Raw genomic sequence first — 18,710 nt, forward strand, 5'->3', positions numbered from 1 at the left:
TGAAAATTTGTTGAGAATGCTGTGGAAGGGATGACTAAATTTAGATTAGAGATGCCCTCCACGATGCCTACCACCTGAGATCCTATAGCCCTCAAAAAAATCTCTGGTGCTTTCATGAATAAAGAGAGTAAGTGACAGTGAGCAAATGCATATATTAGTTTTCTTTATACTACATAAAGTTTTCTTATTGAATGTACTGAATGTAACCCTATTCAAATGTAATTTATTTTACACATGGTTATAAATACCCTTAAATCAAAGCAAACCTTCAAACTTAAAACTGCTTCCAGTCCAAGCTAGTATTCTAAGCCTAGATATCTGGCTCCTTCCCTCTACCAATTACTCATTAGAATGATCAAGAGAAATTGTCTACATTGATGATGGAAAGTGAGAAGGGTGCTAACATGTGAAAACCTTCGAACTTTTCAGCAGCAGCAAATACAGATGAAAAGCAGAGTCACAACAAGCTTGCCATTCACTGTACATGGAAAATGCTCCACCTTCTGGAAGCGAGATCGACTCAGCAAGGATGTTAGCCTGCTGATTATAATGGGAGGGTGCCTGTACTGGGTGAAGAGGGACAATGCGGCTTAGGCTGCAGCAAGACATTCATACAAAGGGACATGTAAAGTCAAAGGAAAATTCATAGTTATGTTTATATTATTGAATCCATATGTTTACTACTAGGGAATGTCCATCTAGAAATATAATAGGTATGAGATGGTTCATTTTTACAAAAAAAAATATATATATATACACACATCACTGGATAAAAAGGTATGAAAGGCTACTGAGGTTATGAGTACTTAAAATTTTCTTTTGACTATATATTTGTTTTTTTTTCTGTAATGAATTACTTTGGTAATAACAGAAGGTCTTAAAAATTAGTCCCAGCAATATTATATATATATATATATAATTCCTATCAGAAACATTTTCTTTCCTTTTCTGATTCTTTGGAATTCAAAGTTACTAATTATCTTTAAAATAAACATTTTTGAGCCAAATATATATAAAAAAATGCATGTATGTATTCCATTTTTAAATGTTGACCAAAAAACCCCCCAAACCACCCTGACACAAAGTGGCATAAAAATACTGAAATATTTATCAGGACAGAAAAGCAAAACTTTATCATAATATTATTATTAGAATTATAAAGCAAATGAACAAATACTTCGATTGTATAATAGACTTGTCATTAAAGTCTTAACAATTCAATAATGCATTTAATAAACTTTGGAAAGACAATGTCATAAAATTGTCTTAAAACACTATGCTAGGTCATCATTAACATTTCAGATAAGGATAAAGATGGCAAAATTCTTTATCCTGGCCACAGTCATAGTAGTCTCATATATATTACCTATCAAATTTCAGTTTAGAAATCGGCTCACTTTATCAGTGTTAAATTCTCTTTTACTGCTCAATGTTCAGTTTAGCCATTTTCGACTACACTGTAAATCTAAACAAAAAGCAAAAATCTTTAGGAAAATGTATTTTTTTCCCCAAGAAAAATAAAGTTGGGTCTAAGCAGCTGATAGAGTTCTGTCCAAATGTATTCTAATAAAGGAACTTTCCAGAACATTTTCACTTTTAAAAACATTTGTCATTTTTGTTCTACTCAAGTCTTTCTGGAAAAGTTTATTAAAATTCGTAAGGAAATAAAATGTAGAAGGATTGAAAAAAAATACATGCAATAAAAATAAACATTAACGTTGGCTAATGCCACATACTGTTGACAAAAAGGTTAAGAACCCATTGGTGGTTTGACAGTATTAAGTTTCACAATATCGAAAATGAAAAGCAGGTCCATGAGCTGTCCAGGACAGTCTGTTTGAAGGCAGTGTATTCATCAACACAAGTGCCCCTCTGATGTTCCTCCACCTGGTCTAGTTGCCATCAGTCACCTATCAGATTCCGCCACTATTAGGGGAATATCCAATTAAGAAAATGCAAAACAGGACATTGTCATGAACGAGTTTACTGATGCTTCTCCTGCAAATTTTACATTTTCCAGCAATAAAAATTTGCCTAGAATTTGGGATTTGAAAGTTTACCTGCAAACTTCTAATTACAGTATTTTCATGAAAAAAGTTGTCTAGTAACATAAATTGCTTCTGCATCAGTTCCACAAACAAGACAAGGACCCAAGACATCCAAACTGTTCACAGACAAAGTCCTGCTGGGAAGCAAGCTTGTGATCTCAATACGGTCTTTCGCAGGATCAGTACTGAGCCAGGAGCTTATAAGAGACTGGTGAACATTAGCCTGGTTACTAATGCTATGAGACAAAAAAGTACTATTTCTTCCTCCTAGGAGAAAAAAAGAAAAGGAACAAATCTTTAAAGACTGATATTTAAAATGGCGATTTAAACTTGTTTAATTCTCAGAATAATAGGCTAATAATTCCATTATATCACATCACCATTTTTTAACAAAGGCTTATTTAGTGACATTAAATACTCAAATTTCCATGGGATAATATGGATATCAAACTTGAAGTCATTCAGGCAAAGCAGAAGACTTTGATCTTGTCTTTCTGCTCATTCTTTAATGGAAAGTGTTAGAAATGTAGCAAAATGGCCAGAAGCAAAGGAGAACAAAAAAGGGAAATTTATATATATATTGTACAGAAATCAAGGTTCCTAGGTAATAAAAAAATCAAGTGATCATATGATTTCATTTCTGGACATATTTCTAGATGAGTACTTCAAAAAATATATTTCTGTACTTCTAAAAATAGAATTAGCATGCTTTAGATCTTTTTTCTTATCCTTTATTTTAGGCAATTGCTCTTAAAAGTAGAATTTTAAACTTATCTCTAACAGTGCTTTGCATTTAATATAGAATTAAGTGAGGCAGAAGCAGTATATTTGTTTAAACTATTATTTGCAATTTTCTTTCCTCCCAACTTTCTGCCACATCCTATAAGGACAGATTTCATTTACTTAATAAATGGCTGAGTAACTACGATGTGCTGGGCTCTGTGCTAAGTGCTGGGAATACAAGGTGAAGCCCCTGATGTCTTGAAGCTTAATGATTGGTGAGGTTCAAATCTTGCAAGCCCAGCTCAACTTCCTTCTCTGAGAAGCTTTTGAAGATGACACTAGTTCGTGCTTCTCTCTTCCTTCCTGGAACCCTTGGCTTTGTATGTACCACTAATTTACTACCTTATAATATTTCTTATGTCATAATTTAACTTTACATGTTCCTTTCTCCATAACTAAGTTAAGTATTTCTTAAGAGCAGGCTGCACAGTTTACATTTGTTTTACTTTTCCAGTGCCTAATACTGTGCCTTGTAATACTAGACACAGAATGTAATAAACGGCTTTATTTCTAGTCTAACAAAGGTTCTTCAAAATTGCAAATGTTAGATAGTGAAGGAAGGGGAGAAAGGAAGTAAAAACCAAGTACTTAGTTAACCCTTAGATACAATTTTTAGTGTCTCCACAAATGAAATTAGCGCAGGTAAGCTACACGTTCTACACGTTCCATACTTCACAATTCTGGAGAAGTTTTAGATTTTCCATTAGTTTTTCATATTTTACAGCTGCTGTACTTTGTATTACTCGAATACTGTGAAATCTAACATTAGAACCACTGTGATAAACCTACCTGGTCTCCCTGCTGAAACTTTTACCATCCCTCTCCCTATAGTCTATTTTCCACACAGCAGCCAGAATGATTCTTTGGAAGCATAAGTCAGATCATGCCACTCTCCTGCTCAGAATTCTCCAATGACTTTCTATCACACTTAGAATAAAATCTAAAGTCCTTATCACAGTCTACAAAGTCCTGTTCCTCGGCTACCTCTCTTTATCCCTTACCACTCGCTATTCCCGTTCACTGAACTGCAGCTACTCTAGCCTCCTGGCTGCTCTCTGCCTGTCTGCAGTAGTTGCTGTTCCCTCTGCCTGGGATACATTCATGTGACTCATACTTCTCTCAGGTCTCTGCTTCTTATACTAGAGTTGCCTCCCCCCTCTTAATTCTTTATCCTTCCACTCTGCTTCACTCTCCTTCAGAGTCAGCAGTGTGTTTGGCCAGTTCTTTTGCTTTTTGCTCAATCCCCTTTCCCACTTGGCCATGCTCTACCATGTACTGCAGGGACTCCATTTTCCAGGTTCCCTTGCCTTCTGCTTTCCAGGCAGACTCTGCCAACAGGAGGCACTACTGTGGGTGACTAGAAGGTGGCTGAGGGGAGAAGCTCCAGGTTCTGGCAACGACAGCAGTGGCAGTAATTCCGGCCCTGGCTGAAGGGGTGTCTTTTCTGCCAATCCAGGTCCCACTTTGACAGCACTTCCAACACCGTAGCAGAGCTATGAACAATTCTTAATTCTGGCCATTACGCTTTCTTCCTATTTGCTCTTCTAGCATCCCTCCTCCTTTCTTTTGTTTTTCTAGTCCTTCCAACACACATGAAACCAATTCCTTCTGAATCTAAGATAGTTTCTGTCTTTCTGATTGGACCTTTACTAAAACATTATCTTTTTACTTACTGTCTGCTAGAATCTTGGCTTGATGTGTGCAGAGACTTTTTGTTCTGCTCACTATTCTAGGTTCCAACATCTAGAAGAGTGCCTCACACATGATAGGCATTTGATAAACATTTGCTGAATGAACAAATAAACTTTGAAACAATCGATAAACTTAAAGAAGATTAAAAAATGCCAAAAACAAAACAAAATGAAACACCCTCTGATTATAAATCTATGGTTTCTAGCTGACATTTACGTACCTGTTTTTAATTGGGAGACAGGGCCCCTTAGTCTGGGGAGAAACCAGTACCTTAAAAATTGAAAGATCAACTCCTATCTGGCCGCACACCCTTGCTAATGTAATACGAAAGAGCTGTCAATGCCTACCCTCGGCATGAGGGCCGAGGATGATGCGCTCACAAGCAGGACCCCCAGGCAGTCTGAAGTTAGCCAGCTTGCAGCATTTCTAGCCATTAGCACATAGCAGTAAGTAGCTGACAGATTTCAAGCCCTTTGATACTAGAATTAACCTGGAGGCAGGAGAATGGCAACATTTTATTGTTCTTTAAGGTTAAAAATCTGAGAATTTATACACAAAAGAATCATTAAAACTTTTTACCTTGGTGAAAGAGTAATGATTTTTCAGGTACATCTGTAGAGGCATCCCAATGCCAGAGGGATCCATCTTCAGAACAAGTAAATAGATGATCTGGGTTGGATGCGTGAAAGTGAACTTCCCACACTAAAAGATAAAAACCATGAAGCTTATCTTGTGTAGGTAAGTTGAACAAATATTAAAACCCTGTCCGTGAGCATCAGCTTCCATTAATCTCCATCACACACCTTCAAACTCCAAGTCTGTGATAAAAACCAAAGGCTTCACAATTAAAGAAAAGGAATAATATGGCTCTCCAAATGGCTACAACATGATAGGATAAAGAAGCCAAGTAAATCTATTTGTGTATTGGGCAAGCAAAACAATGAAAAGAAATGCTAATCATTTGATCTATTACATTTTTTTTTTATGATTTAAAAGTATGACAGTGGGATAATACTGAAAAGACTTTTTTAAAATTGATTTATATTCTCATTTTCAATTCTTATATCATTAATGCATCCAAGTTATATTACTGAAAAGACTGAGAGAGACCATATAATAAACAAATGAATTCCTTAAAGGCAGAGTCCAATTTTGTTCATGCCAGGACTCTGGTTATTTCTGATCTATATCATAGAATTAGTAACTAGCTCCTAGCAAACCAAAACCTGGAAATGCTCCAAGAATCTGGATCTAGTTTCGGATGCAGGGCTTTTAAAAAGCCAATTTAGGACGGAGCACCCCTCAAACTATAAACCTAAGGAGACTGTGTGCCAATGACTAGCCAGGAAGTTATGTGCAGTCTTAGGAAGTTCTCTGCAGCATGCAGATAATACAAGTATGCAGTCTGTAAACAAGGGTTCTGTGACACTGGGTTAGGTGACCTTAAAGAGGCAGCACAGAAGGTGCCCGAGGTATAGCATTAAAAGTACAAGGTACATCTTTGCGAGCTGTCAATTTTCTTTCTGACAGTTATCACAATTAAACACCATGTCACAAAACATAAAAAGATCACTTTCCTTAGAAGGAGAAGAGTGTGTTCGGGGCAAGTCCCTGTATAAAATACATTCATGCTGTTTCATTAAAACAAAGTGAAACAAAGGAGCTTATGAAGGTTACCAGAGTGGGAAGAGGGGAGGTTGAAGATGGTCAAATATATGGTGATGGAAGAAGACTAGACTTTGGGTGGTGAGCACATGATGCGATATACAGATGATGTATTACAGAATCGTGTACTAAAAATTACTAACAAATGTCACCCGTGAATTAAAAACAAACAAAAACAGCCTATAGAGGCATAAACAAACTGCTTAAGTTCAAATTCTTCAGTATTTATTTACTTTCAAATTAGAAAACAAACACCTATAGAAAATCTCATGTCATTTCTAGCCAAGTGTCAGGATGAATTTAAAAGAATACATTATAATTACTACATTTGTGTATGTATTGCTTAGTCATATAGGCTGGCAGTTAAAAAAGGGCTGGTACGAAGAGATCTGAAAGTGTGTAATTCTACTATCACTGGGTTAGCCAACACCAGACTCGATGAGGGCATACCCTATTCCTTTTTATTCCTTTATTTTCCTGGATATAGCCATAACTGAAAGAGGAAAAAAATTCTCTATCCTTTTATTTATCTTAAATATAATCTTAAAAGTCATTTATCTTTCCAAGGTAATAATGTGAAACTTAAACTGAGACGTTGCCATACTGGTATAATGTTTGATCTTTTGTACTTTTATTCCAACATTAATATAAATTTCTCTTAAGTCAGAATTTAAAACTATAATCCACTCTGGCATGATATCAAAGACAGTGGTGATATGATGAAAATTCTGTTGAGCCCAAAAGCCCCACAAATATCGAAGACAAAGAAAACACAAGAACCTGTATCTATTGTTGTTAAAAGGAAAGGTATAGTAATAAATTGAGAAACACACAGATGAGCAAACATTAAAATAACAGCCTGCATTTGCATGGGAAAAGGGCATTCTCATACATGGAGCATGATAACATGAACTGATATTTTTATGCAGAACAATTTGAAAATGTGTAGCACAGGTCTGAAGTTAAGCAAACTTTTTGGCTCATCAATTCTACTAAAAACTATCATAAGAAAATAAACGCATAAAGATGAATATAAAGGCTAATTACTGTTGTTTTGGCTATAATAATGAAACATATTAAAGAATTTAAATGTCTAATAAAAAAGGATGAGTTAGTTAATTATAAATTTATACAATTCAGGCAAAAGCTATAAGATGATCCATATGTATTATTATAGAAAGCTGCTTACAATGTAACATGCAACTCACCCAATAAAAACTTATATTTTCATAACACTTACTTTCAGCTTCATGGGCCTTCAGCAGAGACACAGGCATGGTACCTTGCCTGACATCCCAAATACTCAACATTCCATCCTGGCCGCCAGTAGCTACAACATGCTGCTGATTAGGATGTCTATCAACACAGTGGAGTGGCATTCGGTCACCAGTCCTTTTGTGAGAGATACAATGACATCGAATGTATTTTAAAGTATTACTTATCTTTCTGTAGCCTATAAAAGATATTTCATCCTAATAACTAAATGATAACTTTGAGGCTGGAGCTCCTGGTTGAACCTAAATCATATTGAAATAGTGACTACATTAAACATACTTCTAAATATTAGGAGTTGGGGGGGGGAGGTGTAAGGCCGAAATTATTCATTCTCTTCGATTAAGAGGCACAGGGAACAAATCAATCTGCCTGTAAGATGTGCAAAACACATTTCCATTTCTTAGCATTTAAAAAACATTACATGTCAACTAAACAGAATATTCTTCACGCTTACCTTACTTAGTGTTTAGTTTGACACATTCTATTTCCTTGTTAGAAAATGGTAGATCACACACATAGAAAGGGATTTTGGCTCAGAAAAAAGATCTTGGATTCTTTTTCTCCCCATGATATCTTTTTCTCCCCATCATAATTATACCCACTAATAATAGAATCACTTAATGAGCAAAAGTAAGTTCCCCATTAAATAATATAAACTTCATAGCAATAAAGGCTCTGAATCAAGACAACAAATATTTACTAAATACAGCTCAGCAATATCAAATTATACATGCTTTATTAAATTTAATCAGGGAATCATTCTCTTAAAATGCAATTAAAATACAATATGGTTTAAAGTCAATTGTGATACATAACTGAACAAATTAATTTTGCATTACACTATGGAAATTACAAATCAAAACTTACAGTGATAATATCTGAGAGGGCTCATTTCCTTGTTGTCTGAAATCCCATATTTTTAACTGTCCAATTGAATTTACTGTAAGAATCTCAGGAGTTCGAAGGAAGGTTACAGCATGGAGTGTACTGCTATCTGCATTGTCTACAAATGAAGAAAATAGTGTGTGAATGGGTCCCCTTTCCCTTGAAAATCTTAAATCAAATCCTTTTTTTAATTGAAATATTAGAAGTGAAATTTTTCAACAGTCCAATTTCTATAAAAAATGTATGGTAATATATGTTAAAATGAACTCTCTCCTTTGATAGAAAAATGATGCTACTCACAGGACACCTGAACTGTTTTCCAAATAGACGGCTGAGTTGTCACATTTATATTTCTCTATTTCCATTTATGACTGTTACTTTGCATTTCTAAGACAGCTGCCCAAGCTCTTCTATAACCAATTTTATTTCTGACTATGCTTAACAGAACCTCTATTCCATTGGTCCAAACCCCAGTGCTTTCTCCAGAACTCATTCTGATCTTTCGTTATTCTGCTGACTCATCTCAAATTTATTCTCTTTATCCTCATCAACTCTATCCTCTAGTAAGACCTTCCTGATTATGTTATAAAGGTCCTTTTCTTCTTCTTTCAGTGTTCACGCTAATACCACATAATTTAGCATATACTTATAGACTTGTTTTACGACACTCCTTCGAACTGCCACCAGGCAATGGTCCTTAAATAAATGGTGTTCCTCAGAACTAAAAATCATAATAAACAACATAAAAAATTGATTAATGGGCTCAATCCATTGAGGTTCTGATTCAGGTCTAGGGTGGTAGGCTGTTAAAATAATCTCCTCAGGAAAGTCTTTGTGAAGCACAGTTGAGAACTACTACACTAGAATAACCTTTCTAAAGCACAATAGCATATATCACTTTCTTATGCAAAACTTTCAACTGCTCCTTAGTTGTCCACCTAACAAAATGTAACCCCTGTAACAATGTATTAGACTCTTAACAACCTGGCCACAATTTACATGTCTACTTCATCTTTCATTTCTCCTATATAAATAAAGTCAGGTCAAACTAACTTTTTGTCATTCTCTAAATGGCCTTACCACACTATTCCCTTTGTCTGGTGTGCCATCGTTTAGTTATTTAAGGTCTGGAACTGAGACTAAATTAATGACCACCTGGCCCTCAGTTTTTTCTCTAATAATCCACTCCAGCCAAATAAAAGTTTCTCTCTCCTCTGTAGTCAGCCATAAGTGCCTTATCAACATACTGTCTTAATAAAGAATCCTGCTTTGCATATTTCTATATCCCTCAAACACCTAGCATTGTTATCTACTTAACACGTGGCAGGTGCTCAATTGCTATGAGATGGATAAAAAATATATAATGATTTTCCTTACCTATAGTCCTTACAGCCTCCTTGTGATCAACTCTGAAGAGATTTATTCGACCATCTTCTCCAACTGTGACAATTTCTGGGCTGCTGCACACAACACCTGTGCATGGTGCACTGCTACAGGAAGGACTGCCTGGACCTGTGTGGTAGTGAGCTGCTGTCCACTGCTGGCTGACTGACAGAGTCTAGGAGTCGGAAATGAAGACATGATTAATCAAAGCAAAGCTCTAAAAAGCTAGCACTTTTTGCTAACTAAAGAGTATTTTAAAATTACGTTTTACACTCTTCTAGAAAAAGAATGCCTTCCTTTTTCCTTCATAATTCCGAGTATTAAAGTCCAGAAACTACTTCCATGGAAGCTGTATACACCGAATTAGATTCAAAGGGACACTGTTCAATAATATCCCAACTTTATCTCAAACTAAAGAGAGTCTGTTCAAAAGCAACTTAAAATTCTCAAGAGATTAGCCTATATCTAAGAAATAAATCTCTATAACACTTTCTAAATGACTCCATTAAGAAAAATACTTAACAAGATCAGGGTCTTATATATTCTAGGCAGCCTATTAGCAAGATGACCTTTATTAATTCCAAAACCTAAATAAGCACTCTCTTCCAGCAACTTAAAACTTTTACTACAAGTGGAGCTATCTATTTTAAAGGACTGCCCTCACCACTATGCTCTGAAGGTCAGCACTCCTGGGCTTGAGCACACAAGAGAGGTGCTGAAAAAATGTCAAGTCTTCATACAGTGTATCCTCTCTTCTAATTAAAGCCTAGGTTCTATCCGCAGAGGCAAGTAGCTGTTCCTGTTCTCTCTCATGATACCTGAGCAAGAAGGTGCTTTTCTTCAAAGACCAGAATAGGAACTTAAAAGAGAGAATTACAGGAAAATTCTTTGCCAAAATACCATGTTTGGTCAGGTCTAAACTAACAGAATTTAAGAGATATCCAAATTCAGTAAAAGCACACACAAACATGGTTATAGAATTACTCAAAAAGAAGGGTAATATAACTATATTTTCTCTCTCCATGTTTGAGACTATAAAATTGTATTATTTGTGTCACTACGGAGTATGGTTTTCTTTAAGCCTGCCTAAAAATAATTAAAATACAAATTCAGTTTTCAAACAAAATTTCCTTACCTGGTTATTCTGATGGTGAAGGAAAACTGTTACACATCCTGTTGATGAAGCAGCTACAATTCTTTCCTGGTCAAAAAACTAAGTAGAAGATTCCTGCTTATTATAGATTCAGAAATATCAGTGGAGAAGCAGCCCACTTGATTAACTTAATTCATAGTGATTACAATTTTAAAATGTAAAGAGCCTATAAATGCTAAGCAAATAAAATGTGATGATAGGCCTGAAAGTCAAAACTCCTATGCAAATATAAGTATTTTCAGGAAGAACAAATAAATTTTCCCTAAACTCGTTCATTTATAATTGACTTAATTAATTTTGAAGCACTATCATAAAGGTTTCGAAAATTATCATTCCCAGGGTTAGGCAGTCTTCTACTGAAGAAAATGCAGGGACTTTGAAGTCACAAAGACCAGGCTTTGAAAACTTAATTTCAACCTCACCACTTAACTATTGCCTTTGAGAATGTTAGCCAAGTTAAATTATCTAAGCCTAGGCAAACCTTTAAAAGGAGAGAATTGAACTCTTCTTAGGCAGTCGTTGTGAAAATTCAAAGAGGAATAACACGGAAAGTGCCTTGCACAGTATTTGGCACATTATATACGCTCAACAGATCTTAGTCTAAGTTTTCTCATAGATGAAACAGAGGTAACAATACTTGATTCATAAGCATGCAATGAGAATTAAATTAACTCATGTAAAGCTCCCAGTGCTTGGCATACAGTAGATGGTAAATTAATTAAAAAAATAAACTAGGATTACCCCACATCCCCTTCCCCAGTCCTGATCCTGCCATTAAGTGGCTATATGATATTCAAAAATCATAATCTATAGAAAATTGTTTCCTGTAAACCCAGGGTGAGACCAGACAAACTTAAGGTCCTTTGCATCTCTAAATCTATTACTCTCCGTTTTTTGAAAACTAGCTTTTGGACACTTTACAGACTTACTTGTAAATCCATAACATCACCGTGGTGTTTGATATCACACAGTAACTGATAGTCTCCTTCAAACCCTCCATCAGAATCCAAATTCCCCAAATCTCCAATAGACCACAGTGAAACATAATTTTCCTGTAAAGCAGAAGGTTTTATCTTGAGATGAAATATACGTTAAACTCTCGAAAATTAATATTTGTATTGCCTTCAAGCAACTCTACTTTAAAAACATCTCAGAATAATGGTGATAGTACAGTTATAGTTTAAAACACGCGATTCGAGGCTACACCGTCAATGGTTCTACTGTACAGGGCAATCGAACCCGAGATGGGGACTTGGAAGACGGAGAAGGGCGAGATCTAGAAGGCGACAGAATTAGCGATCTGGCGGCCGGGGTGAGGTTCCAGGAGAAGGGGAGGAGGCAGGGGCTTCCTGGCCCGGGAGCGGAGGTACCTCATTGTCCCAGGAGCCCGTAGCGAAGGTCTCCGCGGTCTGCAAACTTCCCGGAGGTACTGGTCGCCAGCGGGTTTTGTTGATTTTCTGAGAGACGAACTTGGCGTAAATTTCCTCCATGTCGAAGGAAAATCAAGGCAAGCAAGGAGAGCAAGCCCGCGCCCTCGTAGCCCCGCCCCTCCCCGCGGAGCCCTCATTGGGTGGGACATTACGAGGCGGACGGTGGCTGCGGAGAGCCAACTCTTTTCCGTCCGCTGTGCGGGACCCGCAAGCCTGTGAGAGGAAGCTGGGATGCTCTTCCTCACCCAGGCGTTTATGAACAGAAAGGCAATATATGTGGGTCCCTGTACTGCAGAACCTGGTCATAATCTGCAAAATCAGTATAAGAACACTGGCATAATGCATTTGTGCAATAACTATGCGATGTAAAACAAACAGCAAAAATAAAACAAAATCAATACAAGAGCAACCACCTAGTAACCGCACATAAACATTCAGCTTTGCATTTCACTGTACATAGAAAAGATCTCAAATCCTTAAATTCTCATGGAAGTACAAGCCATTAATGCCCCAACTTATTATTCTAAACCATTCTTTGTCTCTCAAACAAATCCTTTGCTCCAAAGTTAACACACTGTCAGAGCCTGGAGTTGGAATCCTGAATACTCCAGTTCCAATTTTGATGACCATTGCCTACCTGTGTAAGCTTCCTCGGTTCAATTATATATATCTCTAATTAAAAATGAGTTTGATATATAACACTGACAGCCCAGGAACCAGTGTTAAGTTCTTTCTGTGCTTTTAATTACACCTGTAATACTCTTTTATGCCTCTCTACTCAGAATCTTACCCATCTTTCAAGAACCAGTTCCTTCCTGTATCTTTTTCTTATTACTCCAGCCCATGACCTAAATAAACATATCACTTGATATTTAGACCATCAATAGAACTTAAAATATGCCTTCTGTTGCTAGTTTTTTTGATGCAGATTCTTTTAGAATGTAAATACTATTGCATAAGAGGTGTGATTTACTCATCTTCAGTAAAAATTTTCTTTATATTGTATTCATAACAGTGTGTGATGTCAGCTTTAGAGAGTTATCAGTTCTTATTGAGGATTGAGACTGGTTTTGTTGTTGTTGTTGGTTTAATGAATACCATCAGGAAACTGCAGAGAGATGACATGGAAAACTATTAGTCCCAAACTGACAATTTTATTCTTAATATTGAAGTAAAGAACATTGACCATTCATTTACGGTCACAGAATGCCAGAAAATAGTAATGTATATATTTTGGATTGGAAGTAGGCTGAATATCACATTTGGTTAAATCTAGTGATAACTAAAATTTGAAAATCGCTGCTGAAGCTTAGATCTCTCGACATAATTTTCTTAAAATGTTATTGGACTAAATGATGACTGAATTCTTTCAGTATCAGTTCTGATTAGGAGTGAGCAAGTTTGGTGTGACAGGCAATGTCCCCTTTCATCTTCTCACTGTCTTGCAGAGCTGACAGCAATAAAACTGGTGTCCAGACTTACAACAGAATTTGTGAGGCTTAATTTACTGAAAACACACAGTTGTGTTAGAATTACACACTCGACACAGGACACTGTGGTATTTTTAACCAATTGCATTATTCTAACGAGTAAAGCATTTCCCACCCCCGCGCCCCTTATGTCATGGTATTCTTCCACTCTCTAAATTTGTAATTTAGAATTGAGAACAAATCAGGGTCTCAAAGTCTCTGCTAATCAAACACTGATGTACTTTACTTGTCACAAAGCCAGAGGCTGGAGAACTCGGGTGAGAGAGGGCCTTTGCTCTCCCGTGCTATTTATTATTCAGGTTCCACCATAGAGAACTCGGCCTCTTATTGACCTAAATATTAGTCAACAGGGTTGGGTGAAGCAGACGGAGGAAGCCCACCGTCTAATAATCTGGACAGCTATAGGAGCAGACCCGCCGCTCGCAACAGCTGACTCAACGGCGACTGCGGAGCCACCGACAGCGGCGGAACCAGATCTGTAGGACGCGGCGGCAGAGGTCGGCCCTGTCATCCCGCCACCGCGCTTGGTGACCAGAGATACAGCCAGCCAGGCACGCGACCGACCGCAGCGGGGCCCACGCCGCCAGGGGAACCTAACTAGGAGGTGGTTTGCAGCCCAAGGGATCATAAAAGGGCACGCGGCGGCGGCGCTGACTCTGTCTGGCTTCTCCTCCGGTCCCCCGCAGCCCCAGCACCCACGGGTGCGGGTGGCTGGGCTCCAATCAACCCCCGCCTCCAGCCCCACCCAGCCGCACCCGAGACCGCGCGGCGTCACAGAGCGCATGCGTGCCGCGGGGTATGCCGGGAGCACGCAGTGGCGGCAGCAGCGGCGACGGCAGTCACAGCGGCGGTAACAGCAGGGACGCGAGCTGGGCGGTGACCGTGTGGGAGGTGGTCTCACTCTTGGGGAAGCTGCTGGGCACCGTCGCCGCGCTGAAGGTGATTCTGTACCTGCTCCGGGTGTGCTTAGCGATGGCCTGGAAATCCGGCGGCGCCAGCCACTCGGAGCTAATCCACAATCTCCGCAGTAAGTGCCATTCCTGCCGGGTGTGGGGCAACTAGGGCAGGCCAGGCCTGGACCGAGTCCCCCAGGCCGTCCGGAACGTTCTTTCTACCCGCCGATGCCTGCTAGCGGGCTTCGGCGCAGGCTTGCACCAGTAGTCCTGAACGACATGCGCTTGCAATCGCGTCCCTCGGGACCTGTCACTTAACGGCGACGTGGACTGGAAGGGGAAAGAGCCCGTGGCCGCTGCTGATGGGACAGGGGCAGGCGTCTGTCTCCCCGGGGACCTGGGGAGAAGGGGCGCGGCACAGGTGGTGGGACTGTCACTCGAGTCCGTCACCAGCTCCTCCTGGTCTGGCGGGCGAGGGGCGTGCACGCGGGGTGGGGAGTTATTGGCCAGGCCTCCTGGAGACCGGCTGGAATTGAAGGGACCCCACCCTGTCCCCCGCGTTGTTTCACCTTTCTCCTCCTTATAATCGACCTCACTGCAAGCTCTCTCCTATCCTGCCTCCCCCGCCCTCCGTTTTTTCCTCTGGAGGGAGATGCCTCCGTCTGATACAGGCGAGGGGAGGGAGAGGAAGATGAGAGTGTTGTCATTGCGGATGCTGGGAGAAATTTCTGGGGCTGCTGTCCAGTGGAAAGCTTCGTGGGGGGCCAGAGGAAGAAATAATCAGGGTATGCTGTTCCTGAGAGACTGGTATTTCAGGAGTCTTTAGAGGTCCTGGGATCCAAAGAATGATTGTGTATGTGGAATGTTTTAACTTCTTTCAGGACTACCAAATGCTTTAAAAGCCTTGTATGGAAGTTTCTTTATGTCATTTTCTTCAGTTATGGTATTCATTTCTCTGATGATAATTGTAGGGTTCGGATGAGTGCTGTGTCACTTTATTTTTTTAAATTGAAATATAGTGTCGCTGTCTTATCGGGAGACCAGGAGAACCCGCAGCCCATAATACTCTCACTCTGGTCAGAGTTGATAGCACTGTCTTTGCAAATAATTATATCCTACCACGTGGCATTTTTAATTGTCATAGATGAATTTTTCATGTGTTTGTCATGTTTTCTAATTCAAATTGTAACCTCTGGGACTTAAATCTTTGAATCTTCTTAACTTAATGCTCATTCCTTTTTTTCATAAATGTCAGTTAAATGTACAGTAGGTGCTTGAATCAGTGCTAGTAATACCAAGATGAGAGAGAAATAAATAGCATTGTCTGGTGCATGGTTAGTACTTAATATTAGTCATTTGACTTTTTTTTAAACAGTAATACTTGGAAATTGTGGCCTCAGTGCTTAGTAATGGAGACTATTTAGATTTTAAAATTCTGCCAAGCATTGTCAGTATTCAGTATTCACTTTATGGAAGGATACTTTATTGGAAGTGGACATTTATATGTTGTGATTTAGGTTCCCCATGGATTGCAGATAAGCTCAATATATTGTAAATATTTTTATTATATTTTTAAAAATAATCAATTTCCTGCTATTGCAATATACACATCTGAAACATTCTACTCATGAATTGTGATTAAGTAATTTTCCACCGGCAGGTTATTGTAGTAGACACTTGGCTGTGACAAAAGTCTGTAATCAATCAGGCTCTTAAAGTCTCTCCTTTTGGAGCCAAATTTGTAGTAAGCCAAGACTATATCTTTTCTCAGTGGTTTTTTTAATCACTTTAATGTATTGCATTACTATTAGCTGAAATTTCTAAGGATTTTTTCTGTCAGCAAATATTTAATATGCATGTTGATATTGCAAATATTTAGTTTTATATTAGATCTATGGTAAGAGGAAATTAGAATACCCATTGTTTAGCTTCTTTTATAAAGCTCGTGCAACTTTAGTTTCAACTTCTTGCTAAATCTAGCTAATAGAGTTCATTTTTATTTATTGGTTTATTATAAAAGTAAGATTTGTTCATGTAAAAATTTCAATTGGTCAGTTGGCACAAATTGGAAAAAATTTCTCTTTTTCCTGGTTATTCTACTGCTCCATATTCTTTCTAACCTAAAGCCTTCTAATTTAATCTTTAGGGAAAGATTAAAACGAGATTATATGATATTGAAGTGAAAAGGGATCTGCAAGCTGGAAGAGGAAGCAAATTGCAGTTTTAATTTTTTTTAAAAGAAATGAAGTTTGCGATGGGTTTTGTTTTAATGTTAAAATTGTTGAAAATATCTACTGAGCTTTTCTTTTAAAAGAAAATAGATCATATATAATGTCATAGTTGATTTACCATTTATAGATTATTTTAGACTAGTGGTACTTCTTATTATATCGCATAGCTTGTGTTAATGATGACAACTGTTTTGAAGTAACTTAGAACAGTAGTCTAAAACTTAAGCGTGTTTCAAAATCTCTGGATCACCTGGAGAGCTTGTTAAAAACCAACTAAGACAGATGGCTCTCAAGAATTTGTAGAATTGACCCTTGGGTTTAAACTTCATGGGTCAACTTATAAATGGATTTTTTTCAATAACTATAAAGACAACCTTTCGTATCCCTGATTTGGCATCCCCAGATTCAACCAACCCCCGGTTGAAAACAGTAGTTTTGATCTATGGTTGGGAATCTGCAGATACTGAGGACTGACTGTATGCATTGTTTGTTATATGCCATTTTATATAAGGGACTTAAGCCCAGTATTCACAGATTTTGGTATCCGAAGGGGTTCCTGGAGTCAGCCATACTAACCACATCTTAAGAGCTCAGCAGCCACATGAGGCTAATGGCTAGTCTGTTGGACCATGTAGATGTAGAATATTTCCATTATAAGTTGTTCTGCTGAACAGTACTGAATCTAGTTTCTAGGTTGTATTACATTCTATTTAATGTGACCTTCATTTCATTGTGTTGTTCCACAAGTTTAATCACTATTGCATTTAGCTCCGGCCAGTGTGCATTATGAGTAGCAGTTAAAAAACCACAGATTTTTCAAACAAAGATGATCAAGATAAGGCATCAGCATTTTGTAAGATGACTAGATAGGATTGAGGTTGTTTGGTTTAATAATGAGAAAGCTTAAGAGAGCAATAGTGTTTAAATATTTGAAGAATGTCATGAAGTAAAGTGTCAAACCAGAATAAATGGGAGGCAGATTTTGGCTCATTATAAGAAAGTATTCACAAAGCTATTCTAATAACCAAAGAGCTGGCTTTGAAAAACAGTGTTTTCTGTCACTGGATATGTTGAAGCAAAGCATGATTGACCATTTCAGTCTACAGGGTATTATAGAAGAGACTTGTCTTCAGCTTTGACTGTATGCTAGATCTCTAAAGATGCTTTCAGATCCAAGATTATGTAATTTTAATTGCATCATGGATTGCATTAAATCACCTGTGGAGTGTGTGTTTGTGTGTGTGTGTTTTAGGAGAGAACCACAGAAGTTAATGTTTGGTTTTCAGTTTTGCATACTTTAGTTTGTCACAGGCGTGTGGAGCCCAAGGAACATCCTCCGATAGAATTAGTGTTAAAACAGTTAACTTTATAGTCATTCTTCTCTTAAGAGCGATCAGTTTAAAGAAAGATGTATTTTTAAATAATCCTCGGTACTTACATGATATACTTTATCATAACTGGCCATCACTTAAAATTCTTCTTTAATTATAGAGTGAATTTAAACCTAACACCTTTCAGATTTCCTGTACTGAGAGAGTCTCAGCTCTACTTACCACTTACGCCTAATCTTCTAGATGGGAAGTAAAAGGCGACTGTTTTGTTCATTTCTTCATGTTTCCCCTTGAATGTTGATAGTTAAGAAGAAATATAGAGTAGATGATTAACAACCATTCAAGTCATATAAACTAATATAATGTAATATTTCTTTTATCGAGATGTAACTTTGTGACAAGCTTACAGAAAGTTTCTGTATGGCTTAAAATCCACCTGCAGCTTTGTTTT

General features: G+C 37.9%; 2 protein-coding genes across 5 annotated transcripts in view; one reads left to right on the forward strand and one right to left on the reverse strand.

The window, feature by feature from the left end:
• Positions 1-132: 132 nt before the first annotated feature.
• NUP43 (nucleoporin 43) lies at positions 133-12,431 on the reverse strand. 2 transcript variants are annotated; one of them, XM_036222605.1, is made up of 9 exons: positions 12,255-12,431; positions 11,814-11,936; positions 10,867-10,944; positions 9,726-9,906; positions 8,331-8,466; positions 7,429-7,580; positions 5,103-5,225; positions 2,061-2,315; positions 133-1,926 (listed from the first exon to the last, which is right to left on the reverse strand). In XM_036222605.1, exons 1-8 carry the CDS (start codon positions 12,372-12,374, stop codon positions 2,086-2,088), a joined length of 1,143 nt encoding a protein of 380 aa, XP_036078498.1. In that variant the 5' UTR covers positions 12,375-12,431; the 3' UTR covers positions 133-1,926; positions 2,061-2,085. The 2 variants fall into 2 exon arrangements, with proteins under 2 accessions (XP_036078498.1, XP_016015644.1); XM_016160158.2 differs by having other exon boundaries at positions 133-2,315.
• A 2,143-nt stretch (positions 12,432-14,574) lies between these two features.
• PCMT1 (protein-L-isoaspartate (D-aspartate) O-methyltransferase) overlaps positions 14,575-18,710 on the forward strand; it is a 44,212-nt gene continuing 40,076 nt past the window's right edge. For 2 of the 3 annotated variants that reach the window (XM_036222624.1, XM_016160146.2), the window contains exon 1: positions 14,575-14,831. In XM_036222624.1, the coding sequence (XP_036078517.1) occupies positions 14,603-14,831 (229 nt within the window). In that variant the 5' untranslated portion in view covers positions 14,575-14,602. The remainder of the gene's footprint in view (positions 14,832-18,710) is intronic. The other variant, XR_004951357.1, reaches the window with a different exon arrangement.

This window comes from Rousettus aegyptiacus, unplaced genomic scaffold (genome assembly GCF_014176215.1).
Source record: "Rousettus aegyptiacus isolate mRouAeg1 unplaced genomic scaffold, mRouAeg1.p scaffold_m13_p_1, whole genome shotgun sequence".
Lineage (NCBI taxonomy): Eukaryota > Metazoa > Chordata > Mammalia > Chiroptera > Pteropodidae > Rousettus > Rousettus aegyptiacus.